Here is a 25,220-nt window from a genome sequence, read left to right on the forward strand (position 1 = left end):
ACGCCGTCGCGCGTGGGGGGCCTGAGGAATCCACTCGCCGGTGGGGACAGCGCCGCGTATGCCCCGATCGGGCCTAGCGCGGGTCTGTCGATCGCTCTAATAATATTCAGGGTCATAAGGATACTGTGAATTTGTGTATTTCCTTCTTGGCGGTGGACGATTCCCGAGTTCATGGTTGAGCTGGACATCATGATCGGGTTGTTTCATCTGTCAGGCGGCGGCGGACATCCAAAGACACGCTGATCGCCCATCTCCCCTTCGCCGTGTTTCACCAATCTCTTAATTCCCCATACAAGGACCTCGTAACCAACAGTCGGAATAAATAGAAACAACGCTCGAGTGAATCACGCCCCCTCATGCATCAGGTTGACACCGCCGCCGCCGTGGTTGTCGTGGCCATCGTAGCGCTCAGCGTGTCGTAGTACCACAGCTGCAAGGCTGTCATGATCGCCATGATCTCCCAAGTCTCTCCCATGCTGCCATCCAGCCCGCTGCCCAGAAACTGAAACTCCAAGGCTTTCGTCATACTGGCCGACACGTTGCGCGCCAAAACCGCCACCACCTCCCGCCCGTCGCTAGCGCATCCCAGCGCGCGCTGTCGTCGATTATCGCTACCAGGACCCACGGTTCGCGATAGGCGCACCAACTTCCACCCGCATGCGGAGTGACCCGTCAGCTCCCGGGTCTCGTTGCCGCGACTGGTGCGCCATTCGAACTGCTCGCGCTGCGAGCGCTTCTGGGGGCCAGGGACGTCAACGGCGAAGGTGGGCGGCGTGCGCGTGTACGGCGTCGCGTGGTGGAGCGCCTCGACCACCGGCGGCTGCTGGGCGCGGGGGATGGTGATCGGAGACGGTCGATCGCGCATGGACTGGTCTCCCTCGATGGAGGCCAGCGTCGGGTCCTTGTCCGAGGGGCCAGCATGGAGGATCATGATCTGCTTGCTGCGCAGAAAGGTGGTGTGCGTAGAGACGGCAAACCGCTTGTCGTCGCCACTGGGGCCCAGGTGGAAGGTGTAGATGAACTTCCACTGAAAGTAGCCGTTGAGCGTTGGGGGGAAGCGGATGAGTGCGGTTTGCGTCGGGTCGGACGAGCTAGAGAAGCAAGGAGTATCGGAAAAGGGATCCTGGTCGTAACCATTGGATGCAGTATACGGGGGAGGTGCTTGGCTGAGTGTCGACCTGTCGTGCTGATCGGTCAGTGGTGGGAATCCATGCTCTGACAGGTGAGCCATTGTTAGACAAGGCGTGTGATTTGTTATCGAGAACCAAAGTGGTGAGTATCAGTACGAGGGAGTTGTGCCTATCAGAATTCTCAGCAACGCGGCGAGCAGCATTTCTCGCGGATCGCATTCGGGCCAGGAAAAGCCGGGGTTATATTCCAGCATGGGCCCCACGTCAGATAGTGGCGGATAGGGAGTCAGTATGGCAGTGCTGACCTCTAGAGTCCAAGCCACTTCTACTGGTGAGTCTTAACTGTCAATTGCTCGTGAGGCGAAGGCATCGTTCATGACCCGAACTGTTAGACTGTACGCCGTCTTCCATGCTAACCCTGTCCGGATGCATCGAGCGACACGGCTTCTAGAACGAAGGGGAAGAACGGCGACGCAGAAGATGATTTGCCCCTTTTCTCTCTGGCAGCACTCGTGGGGCAGGCCTCAGCCTTGTCTGACGGCGCTGCATCACTACTGATTTGGGAATCGGGCAGGACCCATTCACCGTGCTTGACTGGGACGGTGGGACTCTCTCACCACTCATCTCAAGAGGATGGCCAGAGGTGTGGAAGATGGAAGATGGATGGATAATCCGCCTCAAAGTCGGCCGCGCTAAAGATTTGGCGCGTCGCTTGGCCCACGCTTGGCCCGCGCTTGGCCCGTTCGGGTTGGGTGCCTGAGGCTACAAAGTGCCCGATCAGGCAGTAACCCTACAGAGGGTCGGCGGATGGCATCATCCATCAATCCACAGCACGGGCATCGTGATGGGTCAGAACGGTAGGCAGTGTCTGGCCTCATGCTCCTCCTAAAATGGGGTCATGTCGCTGCATTCACCTCTATCTTAGAGTAGCCTCTGGAACCCTAAAATGGTTCCTGGTGGACTATATAATGTGTCGTTGGTCTCTAGTCTTCCTACGGTCATTGTCCTGAACATAACCCTTAGTCAAAATGGCAAACGGAGAACCAGGTACTCGCCCCGGGTCTGTGCCAATGAAGAAAGTACTCACATCCGTCTGCAAAAGGAAGTCTATACATCTACGCCCCGAACAAATGGGCCCCGGTAAGATATGCCGTGGGCTTTGCGGCCTCGGGGCTTTTCCACACATGGCAATGTCGGTAAGTGTCGATAGGAAGATGTAGGGGGTGCAGTTGAAAGATAAATCTGACGGTCGGCGTGGTCGTTACAAGTGTTTCTAGACCACGTGGCTGCACCTGGTCTGCTGTTTCATGTTTACTGCCGGGTTTGCCCTGCGTGAATACGGCTCCTTCAACTACGTAGGCTCGGAGGACAAGACCAACCTCTACGTCTAGATTGGCAGCACATGCTTGATCTACATGGCTCCATGAGTCTTCCTCGTTTCTACGTACTTCTAAGAGTGACTAACGCCCGGAGTCCACTCCTCGAACTAGCCAACTGCCACATGCTCGGTCGCGTTCTCACCACCATCGGTATGCTCTCGGCCGTCGTCGAAGTCAGGAATGCCCTGGGAGTGTCCAACCTTGCCAACAACCGGCTCCCCGAGGACCGCCAGAAGCTTGGCCACACCCTGATGAAGACGTCACTGATCGTGCAGGTAGTCGTGCTTTTGCTTTTCTGTATCCTCGCAGGTCTGTTCCAGCATCGCTGCGCCAAAGGGAATATGAAGTCACAGCGCGTCTCCGCTCCGCTCTGGACCCTCTACGCCAGCACACTTCTAATCCTGGTCCGATGCATCTATCGCATCATTGAGCACTTTTGCATCTCATCGATTGACCGAGCGTATGCCAAGGCAGACGACCTGAGCCCGATCCTGCGATATCAGTGGTTATTCTATGTTTTCGAGGCGACCCTAATGCTCACCAATACCTTGCTGTGGAACGGGAGGCGCCCAAGACACTACCTGCCCCAGCACCGCAACATCTACCTTGCCCAGGATGGAGTAACCGAGCTCGAGGGCCCCGGATGGAAGGATAACCGAACGTTTCTAGTCATGCTTTAGCATCCATTTGGATGGCTAGATACAAAGAAGGACCAGCTTCCGTTCTGGGAGAAGAATGATTATACCAAGGTCCAGGATGATCATATTTGAACGTTCGGGCTACAGAAAGACGGAGATTATTGCGGCGTGATAAATTCGGGTGTGGGGCTTTCTTGCTTTTGTATCATATTCTCACAGACTTGATATTCGAATTCTGCGATGGTGTGTTTGGGTAGACCTGAGCGATCGAGGAACATATCGATTTCTTCCAAGTATGCATCTATGCTGTGATAATGATGGACTATGTATCTATAAGCATCCGGGTGTGAAAACGGCACTATTGCATAGCTGGTTGTGACGAGTTGCTCTACTCAGATCAAACCCTTGCCAGATATTGACATTTCATGGCTAATGAGCTGCCGTTAACTCTTTATCATGCAAAAAGCCGGTCCAAAAAAGAAAACAAAATCAAAAGAAAGAGAAGGACAAGATAAACCTTTTGCAGAGCCCAACATTACCAAACAAACGAAGAAACCATTCAATTCTAAGAAGGGGGCTTCTAAAGAAACCATAAAGGCGCCGTTAAAAAGGGATAAATTCTAAACCACTTCATCCCCGTCCCAGCGTCTAACGAGATGCGATTCGCCCAATGATCCCTTCAACACTAGGACCATCTCATCTATCGCGGCTAAGAACTTGAGATAAGCGCTTACCCCGACGCAGTACCTACGATAGTTCTCGTCTCGGACAAGCTCGGTACTCAACTGCGCTTCTCGGTGCTGCTCGTGCCATGACTCGTAGCAGCGTTTAAGCAACGGCGTGGGGAGTCGTTCCGGGAGAGGAAGCCCCAGTCGCAATCCCTGTTCAATGATACTGAGGACGCCCATGATGTCACCGATATGATAATCATCAAGGATTCCGACGGCGTGGGATAATCGACTCTGAAAGTGACCAGGGAGGGTATCTGAGAGTAACAGTAGTCGCCCTAAGGCTTGGTTCATGTCCTGACATAGACGGACCGCTTGCGAGAGGGTCTGTGAATCGAATGGACCCAGTGTCATCTCGAACCGGAGCAGCGCTATGCTCTGCTGCGCCGAGAGAAGGGTCTCAGCAACCTCCAACGAGATCTTCTCCGCAACGGCACCGACAGGCCTGGTTTTGCCCTCCCTAGCGTCAGGGTGTGCGCGTCCCCAGTGCGACAGGAGAAGAGCATAATGATCTGACAAGGTGCGTACCGTGTTAGACAGCGTCTTGCATGTGTGTCGGGTTGCTGACGGCGGACGAGGGCAGATTTGCACGACGAAAGCTGCCACAAATCCCAGCAGCACGGTGACAAGTCGCTTGTAGAAGGCTGTATATCCGTGCCCGGGCAGCCCGTACTGCGGCATGTGCGTGTCATCGTAGCTAAAGCCGAGGACAAGCATGAACGTCGCACCGCTCATGATGGCCGCCATCGTGAACACCGGTGGCAAGAAGAGACGCCACCACATAAGAACCAGCGTCATGACCGCTGTGATGGCGGCCAATCCGTACGGATTACCCGGCCCGTTTCCCGACCCGATATACCAGGCCGCCATGCCCAGGACACCGCCGACCACGGTACCCACCGTGCGGCCGACCAGGGAGACGGTAAAGTCGGCCATATAGACTAGTAGCGTGGTTTGCGCCGTGATGAGACCCCATATGCCCTTTTCGCGGTAATAGAAGCCCGCCGTGTGCGGAAGGGACCCGGGGATTGCAGTCGCGATGGTCACCACCACCATGCGCAGGGCGTACATCCCGCCAGCGTTGGTCAGCCACTGATAGATTGCGACGATGACCCGCGTGAGAAGGCTGTGTCGGATTGGTCTTCCGTGGCCCCGGCTGATACGTAGGTCGGCGATGTACTTCTTCCGTCTGCTCCGCCACGAGGTCTGGATCGCTTCCTCCGTTGGCCGGTAGATCGGGTGCCGGGGCTGGGTGACGCCGATTCACCAGCCAGGAGAAGGCATGCCGGAGACGTGACGGCAGCCAGAGTCGGAGTTTGGTGCGATCTTGCAGCAAGCGCGTGACATGCAGCAGCAAATCCTCGATGGCTTCTGCGGCACCGAGGATGCGCTCTTCGACGACCATCCCGAGAACAAGACCTCGAAGAGAATGAGGGCCTAGTTGATCACGACTCTTGAGCTGCCCAGTGGCGTCAAACATCTCTGCATGGCTTTCCAGTAGGCGCGCTGTGGTTTCTGTCCGGGACCTTTCTCGTGATGATTCAAGGCTGCTCCGAAGACTCTGGCCCCGAGTGATCAGGTGAGTGATTCGATCTAAAGACGTGCGACGAAGCCAACGTTCCGAGTTCACGGTGTGGATAATCTGGCCCACCCAGCTGAGCGACTCCGAGGAAAGATGTAACATCTCGGCGGTCGAGGCCTGTAAGGCGTCGCGAGTATGTGCGCGAATATCTGCCTCCTCCGGGCTCCGCAGTGCTTGCATGAGATAGGCGCTTTCCTGTAGTTGATGGCGACCGACGCGCGGTGGCTTTTCCCCGGGAGCGATGTTAGGACCTTCGACCGAGGGTCGAGGCATCTTCTCTAGCTGTTTGTCGGTTCTGATATGTGATATGTGGAAATCTAGCAGCGAGAGGCCGGCAACCATGGCGCGCCGCAAGGGCTGGTATAATGACTTGACATCCTCGGGACTCCATCGGCCCCAGGATACATCTACCGGAAGGAACGCGAGCGCTGGCTCGGTGGCTTTGAAGAGTGCTATAGTGCTCGCTTTGGATGCCTCGAGCTCGCCCAGGTCAACCGCTCTCCCCGAGAAACGCGAGCGAGTGCATTGCAGTGGCTTCTCGCTCATGCTCACCAGTTGCTGCGTCTTCGCCAAGACGGCACTCGATGCCGACTGCGCGAAGAAGACGACATTGCAGGCGACACCCACACCAATGCCAATGGCTCCTGGCTCGACCAGGACCCTGGGCAGAAGCGCCGAGAATGATGGAAGGATGGGCCCAAACACTAGGAATAAATCCACGATAATGACGCCGAATATCTGGGCCAGCGCGAACTTTTGGTTGGCGACGCGGAGTCGTGAGACGGTGTACACGAATAGACAGATCATGACGTAAAATACTACGGTCACTCGCGCATCCAGCATGAACCCATCGTACACAGCCCTCTGGGTCAAGAATGACGCCGGCAGGCCGGATTGTTGAGCGTCCGCGGCAACCTGCTGTTGCAGCGCTTGCAGACGAGCCTGTGTCTGCTCATTTGGTCGCGCCGCAAGAGCACCTTTCATGGTTAAAAGGCCCCATGCCCAGGCGAGGCACATGCCAAATAGGAGGGATAGGGAGGCTAGCAGGTACACGAATAAGATGCCGCCCGGGGGTACGATGTACAGCACCAGACCGGCGAAGAAGGTGGCGATTCCGATCCTATGCAAGGCAGGGCCGATGACAATCAACAGCGATGCGACCCATGCGGCGGCCCAGCAGCGGAAGAGCACTTTGAGGTCGCGCGCATTGAAATGATCCAGCCATGCCGGTAGTGCAATCCGGCGACGTGCGATCTCTTTGTTCGTCGAGTCTTCCAACGGCTCGGCCGAAAACCGGGGGGTTGACATGGCGATACGACGAACGGTGGGAAGCTTCCGAAATACTAGGCGAGGGATGTCGCTTTGGGCAATTGACGATCATTGATCTGATCCGTGGAATGGAATGCTCGGTCCAGCGTTGATCCTCGGCCCGAGTCGGCGTCAGGGTCGCCTACTATCGACCATCTCCAGCTGGAGCAACTGGAGGACGGACCTCACTTCCAATCGCCGCTTGTTAGGAACTTGCTATCGCATCCTGGAGCACCTCTTAACGCTTAAAGAGTGCTGGTTCGATGTCATTTCGAGTCTGAACGGGACCTTCCTCATCCCCGTATCATGGCGGGTTTATCTATCCCTTGTTGGACCCAGCACCAGAAAGCCACCCGCTAGTCCAAAGACCATCGCACACAATGGCAAGAAAGGGAGACCGAGTCTCTCCAACCGGAGCGCGAGGACAAAGAGACTAGATGAAAGGGGAGTTTGCAGTCATCCGCGGTGGCAAGGTGACTGACCATTCACGGGATCGTCTGTATTTGCGCTCCTGGGATAGGGTACAAAGCAAAAAAGTTTATGCGCCATGCAATGAAGGAGCGAGGAAAAGGAACCTTCATGGGGTTGGGGTGTCTTTGATGGAAGCTACAGGCTCAGACGGGTCGAGGTTTTTAGCTATATAAAGGCCGTTGCCTCCCTCCCTATTCTCTCTCTCCGCTGAGCAAGCATCCACCCACATCATCCCGTGCACTCATATTCCATAACCAATATGCCTGAAGTTAGCTTTCCGTGCGAGGTGGGATCCGAGTTGGAGGCCTACGTGGCACGTCTTCTCGACGAGGCCGGAGTGCCGAATTTCATATGGGCCGAGCCGGCTCTCTCCATTTTAGGGGTCGACACCGTCTCTTTTGTAAGTAACTAACTATCCATGATAAGATTTGGCTATGCAGCCAGTCTAGCTAACGCAATCTGTAGTTCAGCGGATGGGTCGTCCCCGACGAATGTATTGAAAAGGCGGCGCAAGCTCTCGACGCAGCGAACTTCCCGCCCTGCAGGCAGGGCCGCGATGGATGCAGCGTCTTCTGGGAGCGACGAGCTCATCCCTATCCCGATCATCACTGGCACACCGATCTATTCTATCCACCGAGGCTATCTCCTCCTGGGGGTGCCGCGATGACCTGCGGGGTCTTCCTCTATCGCAAGTCGAGGCTGTTTTGGTCGTTCCCCGACCCCCCAATCGGTCGCCCTGCCCCGGACGATCCCTATTATATGCTCACAGATGATTCCCGCATCGAGATGGGGGCCAGAAGCTCTAGGGGTCCCCAGTATAATATCTGGTATCCCGTGAAGATGCCCACCCCCGGCCGTTACATAGAAGCCATGTTCCGACTGGCGCTCCGAGACTTCGAGGGCGTGATTCTGTACTGCCATTGGCTCGATGAGATCGATTACCTGGCGGGGTATCTGATTGAACCAGGTAGGACGCTGAAACTGGAGGATATCGTCGAGCCGTTCCGGGAATGGGCCCGACGACTGGCATTTGGCCGGTATGCCGAACGAAAGGGCGATCTGAACGCCAAGAAGATCCAAAGCGAGATCTTTGTTGAGATGGCGAGAAACAAGCAGATCCCCCCAGTGGATGATGTGCGTTTCGACTCCTGGGCGTCTTTGGACGACCTCCTGGGGCAGTACAGCCTCCCCTGTGATCCGGAATGGTCAACTCCGGAAGAGAAGAAGGTATACTGGAACCGACCACAGGATCGGCGACGGCGTTGATTGTTTTTGATTGCACTGTTGATAATGCGACAGAAAATGCAATAACCGGTTTGAAGATTCTATAGAGAATAATTAGCTGTCTGTTGTGCTATTGGCGTTACTCTTAGTAGAGGTAATGTAAGAAATTTTTCTAGGAAGGTTTGGATGCAGAGTATTTCATCCCATGTTGTTATCGTCATACTCCCCAGCGTAATTACTTTGACCACCCTTTACTTCCTTCCAGAGCTAGGGATGAGTAAGACGTTAGATTAGATGTATTGTCCAGATGTACAGAGATTTACCTTGCCTCATTACTAGTAAGATGGCAATAAGAGAGGGAATGTTAATCCTGCGAACAATAAAATCTAAAGAATACGAAGGCAAGCACTGCTTAACACGGTAGACTGCAGACCCCTTTTGCGCACTTTTCCTGGTTACGGTATGCTGTTATAGCCGATAGTGTAGGTTTCCTGCGTTAATCGGTAGAGACCTTTATATATGAAGGGATTCTATAGTAGTCGTCTTAACTTATATAGGAGAGTTAACTATCTTGATACAGGGATAAAACTGATGAAGTCCTAGCTCTAATAATCTATAAAGATAAATATAATAGTAGAAAACGTTTAAAAAACGATACCTTAATATAGAAAAGAGTACACTATCTTATCTCTTATTCTACTATACTTTAATAACCTCTTTATGAAGCTCTAACATAGTCAGCATACTATTTGTTCAAATAAGGTACTCCCACCGCGCCGAAGGCGCGGTCTACACGTCTTGTATGACTACGTATCCCTTGTGTGACGCCAGTATAAGGCCTTTTACCTACCAAGGCAAGGCATGTATCAAAACCAAGACGCTACAAGGCCGTAAGGTCAGTCTAACGGAACGTTTCCGTGACTTCATCAATGCCCTAGAATGGGAAGTACTGATTGTCAACGACTGGCCCCTCATTCCTTTGTTGCACGTACACGGCAAGTTCAGAGGCCTGCGTTGAGTCCAATGAAGACTTCGGACGAATAAAGAGCGAATAGGCAGGACTCCCGAGAGAACTAGATGAATGTAAAGCTTTGTTCTAACCATGGTCAAACCACGGCTAAGGAGCCACATGAAAGGATCTGGGCTGCCTTGTCCGTCAGCTGTTCTTGGAGGAATAAGGTATTGTCTACACTGGGAGTTGATTCGTTCTATGAGCTGAATGAGAGGGGAACTTTCAAGTTGTCACTGGTCGTTTTGACAGAAGCCCACAGCGTCTCATGATAGACAGGCGTCGGCATCAACTATAAAAGGGGGTTGGCCCCCGCAGTTCGTCTTGACATCTGACACACACATCCGTATCAACCCGAACTTCCAGCATGACTGAGATAGCATTTCCCATTTCGATCGGCCCAGAACTGGAGTCTTATGTCGCTAAGCTTCTTGATCAGGCCGGCATCCCGAATTTTATCTGGGGAGACCCAGTTCTGGACATTCTGGGCACTCCCTCTCTACCCCCTGTACGACCTTCCACCACCCTCCCCTTTATTCCGTGCATCAACGAACTCAGCTAACTGGTGAGCAAGTATTCTGGATGGGCGATCCCCGACCACTGCATCGAAGCCGCAGCTAAGACGCTCGACGAGGCCAACTTCCCACCCTGTACGCAGGGTCGCGATTGTACGGTCTTCCAGATGATCAGCAATCCATACCCGGACTACCATTAGCATACTGACCATTTCTACCCTACCGAGCCACAGTACTGGACATGCGGCGTTTTCCTCTACCGGAAGTCAAGGCTCTTCTGGAAGTTCCCCGACCCTCCCATTGGTCCTCCTGGCTCCGACAATCCTTACTATATGCTGACGTCCAGCCCGCGTATCAGAAACCTCAATCCCGCTGCCAGAGGACGGCAGTCGGACGACCCAGCCTTTTATCCGGTGAAAATGCCAACTCCGGCTCGGTACCTGGAGGCTATGTTCTTACTCGACCTTCGTGATTTGGAGGGAACGAGAACGTCCGTTCATTGGCAAATCGAGCAGAATTACATCATAAACGACCATGAATCGAATGTCGACTTCAACGAGCTCGTGGAGCCGTTCCGACAATGGGCGGAGATAGGGTGGGACGAGAAAGCAGACGACCCGGCAGGACATAGGTTAAAACACGAGATCTATGTCGAGATGAAAAGAAAAAATCAGCTACCACCCGCAGAAGAGCCGGGGTCTGACTGGGGCTGCAGGCCTCTGGAAGAACGCCTCCGGGAATGCAATGTTTCGAGGGACTAGACTGGAAGCCGGTTTACCTCTCCGGTACCTTTGCTCTGCGTTTCCTGTGTCTGTATCTGCTGGTCTTGTGGCTCTTCTATCGGGCCCATGTTAGGTTCCTCACTTGCCTTGACTCTACCTCACTGAATACATTAGAGACTGGCCAAAATATGATGTAGATGTACGAGACTCACGTTGTGGGTTGACACGAGCTCACAATGAGTAATACCGTAGGCAGCCTGAAGACCATCTGTCGGGGGCATTTGAAGAGGCAGTAGAGTACGAATGGCAGAGAAAGGCCAAAACAGAGGCAGAATGAGGGGCTATCTGGGGGTGGGAGCTGTCAGATGTGGGCAAAGGTTGAAAATCTATGGTAGAGTAGAGAGTCAGGAAGATAGGCGATGAGTGACTACAGAGCACAGAGAATGGAACAATCCGAGGTCCCACTAAAACCGTCATACATTTCTATAAACATCAAACATATTGAACAGCCGAGAGTTACTGAAAGACGAAAAATCAAAAAGGAACAGAAAACAAACATGAGGAACCAATGCAAACCTTCGACCTTTGAATATGGTAGCGCACTTGCCCACATCTGTCCGGTTACAAGCTCGGGTCCGTATTCGATCAGATATGGTCTGGCATGTCGGAGGCAGTCTGCTTGACACTGCATGAGGAGGGGTCCGGTTGTAAATGATCGAAGTAGGCACCAAACATCACGCGAATCTTTCCTTCTCTTGTCCACCTGCGCACGGAAAGGGCAGTAAAAGGCCTTGAGGCCCATGAGGTCCAAAGGGTTTGCAACGGGGATTGCACTGGGGCTGGCTCTGGTAATTGGCCGCATTCCCTCTGGGCGGTACGGGAGCTGGATTCATTCTGGGGTCAGCCAAGAGGCCTTGCAAGAGCATGGCAAAGTGGTGTCAGGCAAACCTACGATGCTGATGGGGAGCAGGTCCACTTGAATGCTCCGTCTTCCAGGAACTCGGAAGAGTAGCGCCTCCGTGTCCCTTTCAAAAACGTCGGCGCGGTGGTTTTTCAATTCGAGGGTGATCTTTTCCGCCATGTCGGGTGGGGACACCGCGAAATCAATGTCCTGCATGGGTTGGTTAGCTGAGGATGGTTGGAAAGGTGGAATGAGTCGTTCGTACGTCGGTAGTCCGGTGGTTGGTGTGAGACGTGACCGCTAGGCCACCGATGAGGATGATCTCGGCGTCCTCAAAGCCATCGAGCTCTCTCAGGGCCTGCGTCCGTTTGAGTACGGTGATGAACCGACTCGCCGCAGCTCGTAGTTGGGCATTGTGCACGTTGATGTTGACGACGGTGTTGCTGTACATGGTGTGATGGGGAGGTTTGGTTCAAATGGTGAAAACTGGACGGACTGACCGCTGGTTGGAATGAACAATCAAAGACAAAAGACAGGAGGGGCAATTGAAGGGCGGGGTAAGTGTAGGAGACGATTAGAAACGAACAAGGAAGTTTTGGAGATGATGGAAAATGGATGAAGCTGGGTGCTCCTCCGGCATTCTTATGTACCTGCTCAGAGGACGGATTACATACCATCCAACCTCCACAATTTGTCTCGTTTCCTTGTGGACGTAGGCCGCCAATGGGACCGTCGATTCCCATAGAGCGCCCATTTGCTGCATTGTACATTCTGGATAGCCAATCGAATGGTCACCGGCCCTTCTAGAAAGACGCAATCGTGGCATGGAACAAGGAGAAAGCAAGACAGGGTGGGCCACAGGCTTCATCCTCAAACCGGCCAGCATTTCTCTCCGGGGAATTCGTTTGTCTGCAATCGGAGGAGGTAGGCGGAGACGGAGGGGGTTCCAATCGCGAAGGCAGTCCAGGCGCAGGGGACCAGGGCGTAACCCAAATTGCAATTCTAGATCATTCGGCCAACGGACGACAAACAATGGGAGGGCGATGCGGATCAGGGTGCGAAGGGGGAAGGGCGCAAGAGAGTTTATTGCGAACGAAACAGTAAGCGATCCGAGCTAGAGGGTTCTAGATACGGGCAGTTAGGAACAAGGCCGTTAAACGGACGGGACCTGACAGACATACCATCAAGATAGACATGACGTGGCTCTCAACGGGGGTCATTTCAGAGACTGGTTGAGGCTCTCCAGTTGGAACAGTGAGTCCAGCAATGCTCCCATGAACGAACGAGTTCCCATATGCCGCAACATACTTGTCGTCCAGGTCTTGAAACCAATATCTTGACTTGGTTGCCAGACAAGACTGCTTGGTCCACTCGCCTGAACAGCTCGCAAGATTCAGTCCAACAACAGAGGACGGGGCAAAATCATGGAAGATAGCTACTCCGTCTGGTCAGCTGGTGGACCCTGAGACACAAAGCGCCATCAATCGATGGACCCCGATGGCGCCGGCCCGACGTGCCCAATCTTGCTGGCGATGATCCCTACTGTGCCTACTCCGTATTCTGAGACCCAGTAAGATCTAGTAGCGAGCATCCCGGCTAGGAACTACTCCAGGAGGACCGGTGGATCGGCAACGGACGTGGAGGGACGACAGATGATGCTCTACGACATGAAGGCGCAATTCCCGTCTCTCTGTCAAAGTCGTCTCACTGTCTCTCCCTGTGTCTCTCTTCCCCTATTCTCGTCCAACATGGCCAAATCTCGTGTTCTCCTTGTGGGAAGTGGAGACATCGGGACCGTTGCGGCGCTCAATCTTGAGGCAGGGAACGGCGCAAATGTGACCTGTGTCCTGCGATCTAATCATGCTGCTGTCCCACAGAAGGGGTTCGCCGTTTAGTCGTGCGACCATGGTACCGTCACCAATTGGCGGCCTACGCAGAGTATCCCGGATTCCCTCAGTCTGCATCTCACAGATCCTGCGCTAACTGCAGCCAGTTCTCCATGCAGTGCCCCGTCATCCGTCACCACCGTTCGATTATAATGTCTGTTGCACCAGGAACATCCCCGACGCGCCCCCTTCGCTGTGCGACCTAATCGCTCCGGCCATGACCCCCAGGGGCAGACGGTGATCGTGCTGATCCAGGACGGAATCAACATCGAACCAACCGCTGACGACACAATTCCCGAACAACCTCGTGCTCTCTGGCGTCAGTCGAGCTGACGCCCACGAGATCGCCCCCGGCGTCATTCAGCATAAGCAGCCGGACTCTCTGGACGTCGGAGCGTTTCCTCGCCCTTCGATACCGGTTGCTGAGCAGGAACACGTCGCGAGGAATCTCGTTCGCATCTATTCCGCCAGCGGCAAGACCTACCACCGATACGACGCGAGTGTTGCGCTCAACCGATGGCGAAAGCTCGTCTGCAATACCTGTCTGGATCCCATCTCCACCTTGGCTGGCCTGGACACCGGGACGCTACAGCTCGATCACCGGAGTATGGAGACTCTGGTGAAGCCAGACATGCTCGAGGTCAGCCAGGTGGCTGCGACCTTAGGCCATCACTTTCCGGGCAATATCATCGACACGATGATCGCCAGCAATTATGTGGAGCGCCGAATCTCGCTGGGTATGTTGCTGGAATTGCGCAAGGTAAGGCTGCCGGCTGGCTTGTTCTGCGCACAACGGATCGCATGCTCACCCCATTCACCAGGGCAATTCCATCGAGCACGAAAACCTTCCAGGCGAAGTGGTGCGCGAAGCCAACTATACACTGTCTGCTCCACGTTGCCCGTGATGACTCCCGGTCGCACGATCCACACCGACTTGATGCCGGTTTCTTTGGGTTGCACGCTGTTCGTAGCACTTGGACAGGCATGTCATTACATTCTCGTCGCACGGCCAATACCATGTAGTCGCCGTTGCAGATGTCAGGTTCTAAGAGCCAATATCCTGCACCCTCAGCACCAGGTCGAGCGACACCTCGGTAAACTGGCCGTGCTTGTCTTGGTACCTGATCTCCGCTCAAGATTGGCACGGACGACGGGCTCATAAAGCATCAAGATTAGGCTTCATGCGTCCACGATATTGAGGCAATTGGCTGGTGCCCTGGGGTTTGCCGACCTTTTTTCCTTCGCTTGCCGTGGACGCCGGCAGACACGGCGTTGTCCCGGGAATAGGTTGCACAACGTTGAGAAGGTCCAAGGGAGGAGCGAGCCCGGGCGTTATATTCTGCTGTTCACGTTCTTGTTGGTGGAAGATATGCAGGATGTGCCTGTCCGAGCAGGCGGCCTGGCGTTGGGTCAGGACGTGCTGAAGGGCGATCAGCATGACCTCTTCCCAGGATGCCGTACAGGTCGAAGGTGAGCAGCCGGTGGTTGCCGAGTCGAGCCAGGATCGATATAACCGGATCGACCCCTTTGGCTGGAAGGCGAATGCTGTCCCCGCGAGGGAAGGGTGGGGGTTCTGGCCTGGTACATACACTAAGGCGCTGATCGACTTGGCCTGATCGGTTCCCCACGCTTGGCCAGTGAGAGAGAGTGAGAGAGAGAGACAGAGTCACCGCCTATTGTCTGCCCAGTGAGACCCTCCAGCCATGCTCGGTAAACCTGATTGGGAGGTTGTGTCGTTATTCCCGTAGTGGCAGCGCAGTCCTTGATGCCGACAACCGACTAGGTCGATGCCTCGGCTGTGCCATGCGGAGAATCTTAAATGTGCCATTCATTCGGCCACGATGGAGATCAGGAGACAAGTTCTAAGCACACCTGCCACCCATGTCCGAACAAACACCCTCCAGTCCGGCCATCCTCCGTCCTCAACGTTCACTTACGGGCCGCGTCGCCATCGTCACGGGCGCCGGCGCTGCAGGCGATGGTATTGGCAATGGCCGCGCAGCCGCCATTCTGCTGGCCGAAGACGGATGCACCGTGGTCTGTGTTGACCTTCAACTCCCCCTAGCGGACCACACCGTCCAGATGATCGCACGCGAAGGCAAGGGCCTGGGAATCGCCGTTCAGGCCGATGTTACCGTTGTGGCCGACTGCCAGAGAGTGGTGCAAACAGCGATCGACCAATTTGGCCGCGTGGACATCCTCTTCAATTGTGTCGGCGTCGGCGGGGCGACCGGGACGGCCGAGACAGTCGATATGGAGGCTTGGGCACAGGGGTTACATCTGAACGTCTCCAGCATGGTGATGATGGTCAAGTACGTGGTGCCCGAGATGCGCAAGAACGACGCCGCGATCGGGTATCGAGGAAGTATTGTGAACATGGGCAGCGTGGCCGGCCTCCAGGGTGGTACGCCTCGTTTGCTCTATCCTACGAGCAAAGGGGCCATCGTCAACATGACCAGGGCCATGGCGGCGCATCATGCAAGAGACGGGATCCGCGTGAACTGCGTGTGTCCCGGCATGGTGTATACGCCCATGATGTATGCCAAGGGCATGAGTGAGGAAGCCCGACAGGCGCGCAGGAATCGCAGTCTGCTCAAAACCGAAGGCAACGGATGGGATATCGGCGCCGCCGTGCGCTTCCTGGCCGGGGATCAGGCTCGATGGATGACGGGTGTTGTCCTGCCTGTGGATGGAGGAACTACGGCGGCCGTTGGGACGGACCTTCCAGCGTCTGCGAGCGTGAATGGATGATAGATTGATTTACAAGCGCTTCAATATCATTGGCTTCGACGAGGCCTCGAGTGTTGAAAGGAGTCTAGCAAGTTACATGTGCCGTTCCACTGCGTGCGTTCCCCAGAGCAAAAGACGAAGAGGCGCTACCATACGGCCAACACAGCGACTCCCCAGGCCGCCATTTCTATCGTGTAATTTCCCGTCTGGCTCGACAGGTTGTGGACCCGGGGCTGAATTGTCACATTGTGCGGCAGATTGCTGGCGTCGCGAGGGCCCGTCAGCGTCTCCAGTCTCCCCGATCCAGTGTCCGGCACGCTGACATGGACCGTCTGATCGTCCTCGCCGTAGTTGGCCAACTTCACGTAGTACGTGCCGTTCGCCCTCGAAGAAGCCCAGTATAAAGGCCCGAAGTCCGCCGTGGAGTTGACGGGCAGTACGGTCGTTCCCCGGTTGGTGGAGAACATCTTCTGCACGTAGTACGACGTCGACGGCGTGATGGATCCGGGGCTGGAGTCAAATCCGTACAACGTTGGCTGGACTCGGTCAATATCCATGAAGGACGTGAATCCTGCATCCCACTCTTTCTTCGGGTCTAACTCACCGACCACTGGGTAAAGCCGAAATGCTGCAGCAGAGGCGTGTAGGCCGACATCTTGATCACGTCGGCGTTGCGCTCCATTCCAATCATATGCACGGCCTCGCTGCAGCTACATTGCACGAAGGACCAGTACACTCCGCGCTCCTCGGTGGTATTCCGACATCCCCATTCTCCCACAATGATGGGCTCAGATCGCGGCCAGTTATCCCACTCGTTAAACGTATCCACCAGCTCGTCCGGCTTGCGATAGTAGTGATGGTCGTACATGATGCCCGGCGGCGGCGTCAGCGGCAGGCAGGTCTTGTCAATGGTCGACGCGATGATGGCGATGTGTGGATACTCACGGATGATTGCATCGTAGATCTGTGTGAAGCGATCGGGGTAGGACTCGCATCCCCCGGTGTAATCATCCTCGTTTCCAATCTCGATATACCGCACCGGCCAGGGCTCCTCTCGTCCATTCGCGGCGCGCATCCTGCCGTACGTGCTGTTGGAAGGGCCGAGCAGATACTGGGCGAGTGAGCGGACCACTCTTTATGACAGCTGTGCGACACCTACCTCGAGTTCGTTCATGATGTCGTCCACGTACGGTTGAAGGTCAGATCCAACCAAGATGCCCCCGTACGATTTGCCGTCCCAGACAGCCAGCACCGGCTCCATGCCCATGTCTTCACACCACCAGAGATAGTCATCCAGTCCTGGGTTATTAGCGTAGGTCTGACAATCCGGCGTGCAGGCGCAACTTACCTAACGCGTCGGTGTTGGGGTAGAACCAGTCACCTTGAGATCTTAGTGACATCTGATCCCTCCAAGGGAATGCAGTCTCACTTACTGTCTCTTCCTGGTCGATCGACTGCCGGACCGATCGTACGATTCCAGGCCCATCGGCTGTCAATCTCCAGTCCCTCGCTGCGAACGTTAGCCCGTATTCACCAGTCGCCGTGACAGAATATGGTCCTTACAGATTATTACCTCCGGGAAACCTCAAAAACGACGGTTTGATCGCCTCCAGCACTGTCGCCAGGTCGTTTCGCAAGCCATTGGCTCTGCAATGGTCAACGAAAAGCCCGACGAGAACCTCAAGACCTTACCTGTCATGATACGTCGGCGGGAACAGCTGCACCAGGCCAAAATTCAGGGACATCCCTGGGACCTTCGAGCCGTCAAACAAGAGTCGAAACTCGTTGTCGCCGTCGGGGGAAGCGGTGGCATTGAAGGCTGCCTCGTACCAGGTGAATCGTCGCCAGGTGCTGTTCGTCGTGATGCCATGCGACGCAAAGACAGTTCCGCTGGATGTTCCCACCAGCTGCAGCGTGACGCGGCCGGAGTATTCGCCCTTCATCCAGAATTCACATCGGTAGGTCGCGTTCATCACTGGCACGCCCTGGTAGCCTCCGTTGGCAAAACCGACGAGCTCGGTCTCTTCCGGCGATACCTGCACCTGCAGAGTCGAGAGGATGGCGCTGCTGAGAGGATTGGCCTCGTCTTGCAAAATATCCACGTCGCCGATAGCCCAGTAGGCCGTCAGTCCCGGGTTGGAGCCCTGGAAGCCGTTGTTTTGCAGCAATTGTCCGTGAATTCCGCCGTCGCCTGTCGTCCTTCAGCTGTCAGCTGGCATTTCCTATTCTGCGAGGAAGCATACCGGAGTGATCCATTTCCTTTTGAGTCCAACAGTCAGCGCCGGTCTTGGAGTAGCAGGCGGATCTCTCACCTCAAACATGATGCCGTACAGCAGCGGACTCGTGTGATTGCCGCCATCCTTCTGCACGTTCAGCACAACTGAGGCAGGAGACTGGGAGTCGCTATCGTCCGGCGCGCAAAGAGCTGTCTGAAGCAACTGCAGCCCGGACAGAGCCACGGCGCGGTTCCATATCTGCGAGAGCTTCATCTTAAGTCAGGAGTGTGAGCAAGTGCAGAATCATGGTCGTGCCAATCTCTGTCGGTTACCAGTTCTCTCGCACTGGTGGTAGCTTGCGTCATCCTCTGTCGAGTGAATATTGTTGCCAACTCCGAGGGCCGATCAGGAATGATCTCTTCACTACTCAGTAAGTCAAGTGCTGCCATACGGTGGAACTGGTCCTGATGAATGACATCATGACCCAGGAATAGCTGGGTGAAGCCCACAGGAGATGGCTCGTCCTTCCCTTCTTCTGTCATATACTTGGATATTTGCTGCGAATTGAAATGGATTGCTCGGATCGTTGCTCAGTACCAGCGAGCGAAGTGGTCATTGTTCAAAATGCTGGATTTCCCGTAGGAAGTATATACTTACGACAGGCCTCACTTCTCCACCACCACCACCACAACTCCCCTCCAACCTACTCACACACTCCCAGAGCCTCGCATGTTTGTAAGTTTACCACCCCACCCTGCTCGCTGCTCGGAATTTGTCATCCCAACGACAATCGCGTTCAACGACGGATGCCTGAGGCCGCGGGTATACTTCCCCGGTGCCAAAAAGCTTCACCATCACTCTGCGCGGTCGCATCTGCCCAATTTCACTCTGATAACGTTTTACTTGTTTCGATGATCTCAATTATCGCTCTGGAATATCAGATTTCACGCTCATGTCAAACATCCTAATCACCAGACACGCCCACCAAGACAAATCGTCGGACTCGAGCCGACACCGTCAGGCCATGTCTCGACGCGCGCAAATTACTGCCTGCCAGGCAATGCACTCCTCCAATTTGGCCGAGCTGCGAATCTCATTTGTCGCGGGAAAAACCTGCCTTGGATCTTGTATTTATCAGCAGCAGCAGCGACGACAGGGCTGTCATTTCGTTGATTTCTAAGCACCGCCCTAGCCAGGGGAAGGATTACTTCATCTATGGCTCGCTACTGCGCGAGCCTACTGCGTATATAGGGGGTCAATGACCCCTAGACTCTACCAGTTTCCTGCAATGACGCCACTATCGATCCGACTCCTTTCACGAACGAGAATGGCGCCAATTCGCGTGGGTTTGATCGGACTGCCTGGCTCCCCGACCGACAAGTACGAGGGTGCCAACTGGACTGCCATTGCACATCTGCCCTACCTGACCAAGACACCGCATTATGAGATTGTCGCCCTGCTGAACAGCTCGACGGAGAGTGCTCGCGCCGCGGTGCAGAAATATCATCTCCCCGACAAGACGAGGACTTATGGGGACCCGGCTGGTGAGATGAACTGGCCGACCCCCTAGGCTGATGACGATGACGACGACTCAGGCTGACTCCAAACCTCTAGATCTGGCCAACGACCCGGAGGTCGACTTGGTCGTCTGCAGCGTCCGCGTCGATCGCCATTTCCAGACCGTCAAGCCCAGTTTGATCGCCGGCAAAACCGTGTTCGTCGAGTGGCCGCTCGATCGCAACGCCCAGGTTGCGCGCGAGATGACGGCGCTGGCCGCGCAACACCAGGCGAGGACGATCGTAGGACTGCAGAGTGGCATGGCGCCCATTCTGCGCAAGGTGCGCGAGGTGCTGAAGAGCGATGCGATCGGTCGAGTGGTGTCCAGCTGGTTTGTGGGCTCCGCCGGCAACGATCTCGACAGGGGGAGCCGCGCCATGCGATACTTCCTGGACCGCGAGGTGGGCGGCAGCATGATGAGCATTCACGTCGGCCATGGCATTGAGACGGTGACTACGGGTGAGTTCCTCATTTGCGACCGTGGCAAAGTGCCGTGGCTGATAGGATCCCTTTCGCGTTTACCTAGTACTGGGACAGTTCAACTCCTTGAACAGCTCGATCGCCATCACCCGACCGACATTGGACATTGTGGACACGCGCCCCGATACTGACGGGAAGGTGCTTGAAAAGAACGCCCCCAACACCGTGCCAGATAATATCCTGATCTACGGCACGGCTGGCGAGTCCAACGCCCCCGTGCAGCTCACCATCCACGCGGGCAAGGAGTTCCCCGGTACGCCGCGGCTGGACTGGCGCATCCAGGGCGAGAGAGGCTGGATTCGAGTGACGTCGCCCTACTTGTTCTTAAACGTGGGTCATCCCGAGACGAAGGTGCAGATCTACCGCAACGAGACCGACCAGACGGAGGAAATCGTGGCGGACGGAGATGAATGGGATGCTCTGCCCACGACGGCGCAGAATATCGCCCGACTGTACGAGGCCTACCGCAAGGATGAGTGGTATCCATCCTTCGAATGGGCGCTCAAGCGTCACGAGGCGATCGAGGGCATGTGGAAGAGATTTGACGCCGAGCAGAAGTAGATAGATACGATACATAGCTAGGGCCCCTGCCGCGGTCATCAAGCGCTCCCCTGTTCAATGCACTGCCTGAATATACTTGAAACCAGATCCCACAGCCAATGATCATACTGCGATACGAGATGTGCATCCTGCTCTGCAACTGGACCGAAGAACAAGGCCAGCAGCTGTCGGCAGCCGACATCGCATGGATCGACGGACATCCAGCAGGCCGCAGATGTCGGCCGAGTGTCGTTGGAGACATCCACAGAAGCGACGTAGATGTAGACTGAAAAATACCAGCTCCTTCCAAGGAATTGCAAAAGATCCCCCGCCGCTGACACAATCGGGCTGCGTGATGGTGTGACGCCGATTATCCGGCAGCTCCAAACGCCCCAACTTTGGGGTCTCGGCGAAGACCTCAGATGGTCGCTCGATGGCGTGCAGAGACGATCGCTCTGACAAGCCAGATCCCCGCATTGGCGAGCGATAGGCCGTGGACGACGCCATCTGGTTTGGGAATCGGGATATTAATATGAGGAGTCGCAGGTGTGCTGTGAAACTGCGTGGAATGCATACTATATCAAGTAGAGCGCATCGATATGGCTGCTGTTAAAGGTCCCGTCGTTGCGACAACGACATTGCCTCTGTCTCATGGAAATACCGCGGTGTATAGTCCTCGAATCGTCGAGCCGAGTCCCACGTCGAAACCAACACCCCGGAGCCGACCAGCCTTTGAGATTGAAGAGCATCCCATTGACCAAGTGCGACCGATCAAAGTTGGTGTCATCGGCGCCGGTCTGGCCGGGGTGAACGCCGGGATTCTACTTCCTGCGAAGCTGCCTGGACTGGACCTGAGGATCTATGATAAGAATGCAGACGTGGTATGCCATGTCGCTAACTCCAAACGACACCTGGAACCGTTGATTGACGAGAATAGGGTGGCACTTGGTTTGAAAACACCTACCCCGGCGTGCGATGCGACATTCCAGCCCACGTATACCAGTCAGGCTTTTCGCCCAACACGCAATGGACCGAGGAGTTTGCTCAAGGCGCGGAGATCCGCAACTATTGGCAGAGCGTGGCGCGCAAGTACGACGTCTACAAGTATCTCCGATTTCAGCAACGGGTCGAGAAGGCCGAGTGGATTCCCCAGCTGGGCAAATGGCGTGTTACTCTGCGGGATCTGAAGGAGGACAAGGTACGTTACGTCCTTGCTTGAGGGATAACCGTCGCTAATATTGATCTGCAATACTGTAGACTTACATAGAGGAGTTGGACGTGGTCATCAATGCGATCGGCCACTTTAACGCCTGGCAACTGCCGAACTACGAGGGAATCGACCAGTTCCAAGGACCTTTATTCCATTCCTCCAACTGGCAACACGACGTGGAATTGAACGGCAAACGCATTGCCCTGATCGGCAACGGGGCCTCCGGTCTGCAGGTGCTGCCATCCATCCAACCCATCGCCGAGCATGTCGATCACTACGCGCGCAATCGCACCTGGGTGGCCGACTCCTTCGGTACTACCGGTGTGCGCCGTCTGGAACCCAATCTGTTCACACCGGAGCAGCTCGAGTCGTTCAAGGACTCGAGAAAATACAATGAGTATCGCAAGTCAATCGAGCAGGGCTACTTCTCCCGCTTCGGCGCCGTGTTCAAGAACTCGGCGGAGAACCAGGAACTGCGCGACAAATGGACGCAGCTGATGCTGGGACGCATTGGGGAGAAGCCCGAGCTGGGAGATAAGCTTATTCCTGAATTCCCGCCGAACTGTCGTCGTCCGACGCCGGGCCCGGGTTATCTCGAGGCTCTGACCAAGCCTAACGTGAGCTACATCCAGGCCCATATCCAAAGGTTTACACCCACGGGTATCGTGACTGCCGACGGTGAAGAACGCCCAGTGGATGTGGTGATATGCGCTACCGGTGCGAATGTCGACCATGCGCCCCCATTCTCCATCATCGCCGATGGCATCGACTTGAAGACGGCATGGAAGCATGACGGGCTCTGGGGATTCCCTTACAACTACCTCGGCGTCGCTACCCCCGGCTTTCCCAATCTGCTCTGGATTGGAGGTCCCCACTCTACAGGCCACGGGGGCAGCGTGCCCAACAGCCTCGAAAACCAAATCACATATATCGCCAAGGTCCTGCGCAAACTGCGCAACCAGGGGATCAAAACCATTGCCCCCTCGAAAGCCGCAACTGACGATTTCGTGGAATACTGCGATACCTTCTATCCTCGCACCGTATGGACAGGTAACGACGACTCGACTCCTGGTCAGAAGAACTGTCGCTCGTGGTATAACGGTGGTCGCCCCGGAGGCCGAATCCACGGATTGTTCCCCGGAAGCGCTGCCAGTCTGAACTATCTCCGCCGAGACCCGCGCTGGGAAGACTGGGAGTACGAGTATACCAACCCCAGCGGCAACCGCTTTGCGTATTTTGGAAATGGATGGCGGACGCGAGAGAAGACGGAGGGCGCGGATTTGACGCCGCATGTGGTCCGGCCGGAGGAGATTGATCTGAGGACGTATATGGAGGGCTGGTGGGATGTGTAGATACTCTGTCGCAGGACAATTCCATTAAGTTGAAACGTTATTAGACCGCTGGATGTTATATAAATGTCATGATGATTCCTTATTTCCTACTTCTCTTCCTCGTCGGCATACTTTGGCCGTTCCTCGCCTTGTTTCCAGAAATACTTCGCTCCAGGATGCGACTCAGGCAGTCTCGTATGACCCTTGGTCTCGTACATGTTCTCCCGGAAGGTCCCTCCGGGCACCGAGTAATCGGTGTGGAAGATTCCGCGTTTTTGCAGCTCTGGAATGAGATACTTGATGATATCGTCAAATGTATCCGGTAGGCTGGCATAGCTCAGGTTGAAACCATCTACATCTCCCACTTCCACCCAGCGTTCCAGTTCATCCGCCACCGTCTTGACGCTGCCGATGATCTTGGCCCCGTTGCCTCCCATGATGAGATACTCCGCGATGGTCTTCTTATCCCATTTCTTCCCCTCCGTGCCCGGCACCGTGCTGGCCCAGTGGTTGACCATGCTGCGCACCGCGGGCTGCTCGACGAAACGGAAGTCCTGATCGTCATCCCACTTCGAGAGATCGTACCCTGACCAGCCGCCGAAGAGAGCCAGTGCTCCCTCGCGATCGCCGTATTTCGCCAGCTCCGCGAACTTGGCGTAGGCCGCTTCGTCCGTCTCGGCTACGAGCACCAACAGTCCAGCGACCACCTTGATGGCGGATGGATCACGACCCAGCTCCTTGGCCTGCTGTCGCACATTGTCCACCGACGGCCGTACCAGCTCCGGCTTCTGTCCGTGGAGGAAGATTGCCTCCGCATGCTTCGCGGCAAATGCCTTACCCGCCGTCGAGGTGCCCGCCTGCAGCAAGAATGGGGTGCGCTGAGGACTGGGCTCGCAAAGATGCGGGCCCGGTACCTCGAAGTATTTTCCCTTGTGGTTGATTTGGCGAACGGCGTTGGGGTCGGCGTATCCGGCCACGCCGTCTCGGACATTCACGGCATCGTCGCGCCAGGATGCTTCCCACAGCTTGTAGGTGACGTCGAGGTATTCGTCGGCGATGCGATACCGCTCGTCATGTTCCACCTGCGTGTTCAGCCCGAAATTCCGCGCCGCCGAGTCCAAGTACGAGGTGACGATGTTCCAACCCACGCGACCGTTGCTCAGATGGTCGACCGTCGAGAAACGTCGCGCCAACGCGTACGGCGCGTCATAGGTCGTCGACGCCGTCACCCCGAACCCAATACTCTGTGTGGCGGCGGCCATGGCTGGGATACTGTACAGCGGATCGTTGATAGGAAACTGCGCGCCCGCGGGAATTGTAGGGTCCAGATTTGCAGGCCCCTTGTAGACGTCGTATCCGCCCAGGACGTCGGCAAAGAAGATGGCGTGGAATTTGGCGGCCTCGAGCTTCTGCGCGAGGCTGATCCAGTTCTGCAGTGACTTGTAGTTGTGGCCTTGGTCGCCGGGATAGCGGTGCAAGCCTGGATTCAGATGGGAGGGCGATTGCATGGCGAAGGCATTGAGAATGAGCTGCTTCTTGGGCGCGTCGGAACCCATTTTGCGCGGTATTTGTGATGTGACGAACGAGAACAAGAATACTCAACTCCGTAAAGAACTTTATCAAGATAGAGGACAGTCTTGCTGAGGGTTAAATAGGAGTCAGA

The 25,220-nt window shown here is 55.4% G+C and overlaps 16 protein-coding genes across 16 annotated transcripts; 8 read left to right on the forward strand and 8 right to left on the reverse strand.

The window, feature by feature from the left end:
- Positions 1–361: 361 nt before the first annotated feature.
- Positions 362–1,231, reverse strand: LDX57_002194 (uncharacterized protein; the record flags this gene model as incomplete). The annotated part of the gene is made up of 1 exon (XM_046083838.1): positions 362–1,231. One exon carries the CDS (start codon positions 1,229–1,231, stop codon positions 362–364), a length of 870 nt encoding a protein of 289 aa, XP_045939801.1.
- Positions 1,232–2,631: 1,400 nt separating this feature from the next.
- Positions 2,632–3,189, forward strand: LDX57_002195 (uncharacterized protein; the record flags this gene model as incomplete). Its single annotated transcript, XM_046083839.1, has 1 exon — positions 2,632–3,189. One exon carries the CDS (start codon positions 2,632–2,634, stop codon positions 3,187–3,189), a length of 558 nt encoding a protein of 185 aa, XP_045939802.1.
- Positions 3,190–3,767: 578 nt separating this feature from the next.
- Positions 3,768–6,765, reverse strand: LDX57_002196 (uncharacterized protein; the record flags this gene model as incomplete). The annotated part of the gene is made up of 2 exons (XM_046083840.1): positions 3,768–4,967; positions 5,056–6,765. 2 exons carry the CDS (start codon positions 6,763–6,765, stop codon positions 3,768–3,770), a joined length of 2,910 nt encoding a protein of 969 aa, XP_045939803.1.
- A 730-nt stretch (positions 6,766–7,495) lies between these two features.
- On the forward strand, positions 7,496–8,502 carry LDX57_002197 (uncharacterized protein; the record flags this gene model as incomplete). The annotated part of the gene is made up of 2 exons (XM_046083841.1): positions 7,496–7,636; positions 7,702–8,502. The coding sequence occupies 2 exons, from the start codon at positions 7,496–7,498 to the stop codon at positions 8,500–8,502; spliced, it is 942 nt and encodes a 313-aa protein (XP_045939804.1).
- A 1,334-nt stretch (positions 8,503–9,836) lies between these two features.
- On the forward strand, positions 9,837–10,184 carry LDX57_002198 (uncharacterized protein; the record flags this gene model as incomplete). The annotated part of the gene is made up of 2 exons (XM_046083842.1): positions 9,837–9,977; positions 10,044–10,184. The coding sequence occupies 2 exons, from the start codon at positions 9,837–9,839 to the stop codon at positions 10,182–10,184; spliced, it is 282 nt and encodes a 93-aa protein (XP_045939805.1).
- Positions 10,185–10,403: 219 nt separating this feature from the next.
- Positions 10,404–10,745, forward strand: LDX57_002199 (uncharacterized protein; the record flags this gene model as incomplete). The annotated part of the gene is made up of 1 exon (XM_046083843.1): positions 10,404–10,745. One exon carries the CDS (start codon positions 10,404–10,406, stop codon positions 10,743–10,745), a length of 342 nt encoding a protein of 113 aa, XP_045939806.1.
- A 1,085-nt stretch (positions 10,746–11,830) lies between these two features.
- LDX57_002200 (uncharacterized protein) lies at positions 11,831–12,058 on the reverse strand (the record flags this gene model as incomplete). Its single annotated transcript, XM_046083844.1, has 1 exon — positions 11,831–12,058. The coding sequence occupies one exon, from the start codon at positions 12,056–12,058 to the stop codon at positions 11,831–11,833; it is 228 nt and encodes a 75-aa protein (XP_045939807.1).
- Positions 12,059–13,710: 1,652 nt separating this feature from the next.
- LDX57_002201 (uncharacterized protein) lies at positions 13,711–14,398 on the forward strand (the record flags this gene model as incomplete). The annotated part of the gene is made up of 3 exons (XM_046083845.1): positions 13,711–13,730; positions 13,818–14,253; positions 14,315–14,398. 3 exons carry the CDS (start codon positions 13,711–13,713, stop codon positions 14,396–14,398), a joined length of 540 nt encoding a protein of 179 aa, XP_045939808.1.
- A 251-nt stretch (positions 14,399–14,649) lies between these two features.
- On the reverse strand, positions 14,650–14,931 carry LDX57_002202 (uncharacterized protein; the record flags this gene model as incomplete). Its single annotated transcript, XM_046083846.1, has 1 exon — positions 14,650–14,931. One exon carries the CDS (start codon positions 14,929–14,931, stop codon positions 14,650–14,652), a length of 282 nt encoding a protein of 93 aa, XP_045939809.1.
- A 443-nt stretch (positions 14,932–15,374) lies between these two features.
- LDX57_002203 (SDR family NAD(P)-dependent oxidoreductase) lies at positions 15,375–16,244 on the forward strand (the record flags this gene model as incomplete). The annotated part of the gene is made up of 1 exon (XM_046083847.1): positions 15,375–16,244. The coding sequence occupies one exon, from the start codon at positions 15,375–15,377 to the stop codon at positions 16,242–16,244; it is 870 nt and encodes a 289-aa protein (XP_045939810.1).
- Positions 16,245–16,369: 125 nt separating this feature from the next.
- LDX57_002204 (uncharacterized protein) lies at positions 16,370–16,780 on the reverse strand (the record flags this gene model as incomplete). The annotated part of the gene is made up of 1 exon (XM_046083848.1): positions 16,370–16,780. One exon carries the CDS (start codon positions 16,778–16,780, stop codon positions 16,370–16,372), a length of 411 nt encoding a protein of 136 aa, XP_045939811.1.
- Positions 16,781–16,818: 38 nt separating this feature from the next.
- Positions 16,819–17,298, reverse strand: LDX57_002205 (uncharacterized protein; the record flags this gene model as incomplete). The annotated part of the gene is made up of 1 exon (XM_046083849.1): positions 16,819–17,298. One exon carries the CDS (start codon positions 17,296–17,298, stop codon positions 16,819–16,821), a length of 480 nt encoding a protein of 159 aa, XP_045939812.1.
- A 60-nt stretch (positions 17,299–17,358) lies between these two features.
- LDX57_002206 (uncharacterized protein) lies at positions 17,359–18,712 on the reverse strand (the record flags this gene model as incomplete). Its single annotated transcript, XM_046083850.1, has 7 exons — positions 17,359–17,522; positions 17,572–17,604; positions 17,657–17,733; positions 17,787–17,870; positions 17,916–18,414; positions 18,467–18,482; positions 18,536–18,712. 7 exons carry the CDS (start codon positions 18,710–18,712, stop codon positions 17,359–17,361), a joined length of 1,050 nt encoding a protein of 349 aa, XP_045939813.1.
- Positions 18,713–19,697: 985 nt separating this feature from the next.
- LDX57_002207 (uncharacterized protein) lies at positions 19,698–21,037 on the forward strand (the record flags this gene model as incomplete). The annotated part of the gene is made up of 3 exons (XM_046083851.1): positions 19,698–19,983; positions 20,054–20,455; positions 20,523–21,037. 3 exons carry the CDS (start codon positions 19,698–19,700, stop codon positions 21,035–21,037), a joined length of 1,203 nt encoding a protein of 400 aa, XP_045939814.1.
- Positions 21,038–21,615: 578 nt separating this feature from the next.
- LDX57_002208 (flavin-containing monooxygenase) lies at positions 21,616–23,578 on the forward strand (the record flags this gene model as incomplete). Its single annotated transcript, XM_046083852.1, has 3 exons — positions 21,616–21,897; positions 21,954–22,214; positions 22,274–23,578. 3 exons carry the CDS (start codon positions 21,616–21,618, stop codon positions 23,576–23,578), a joined length of 1,848 nt encoding a protein of 615 aa, XP_045939815.1.
- An 86-nt stretch (positions 23,579–23,664) lies between these two features.
- On the reverse strand, positions 23,665–25,113 carry LDX57_002209 (LLM class flavin-dependent oxidoreductase; the record flags this gene model as incomplete). Its single annotated transcript, XM_046083853.1, has 1 exon — positions 23,665–25,113. The coding sequence occupies one exon, from the start codon at positions 25,111–25,113 to the stop codon at positions 23,665–23,667; it is 1,449 nt and encodes a 482-aa protein (XP_045939816.1).
- Positions 25,114–25,220: the final 107 nt, after the last annotated feature.

This window comes from Aspergillus melleus (assembly GCF_016097325.1).
Source record: "Aspergillus melleus strain CBS 546.65 chromosome Unknown contig1, whole genome shotgun sequence".
Taxonomy (NCBI): domain Eukaryota; kingdom Fungi; phylum Ascomycota; class Eurotiomycetes; order Eurotiales; family Aspergillaceae; genus Aspergillus; species Aspergillus melleus.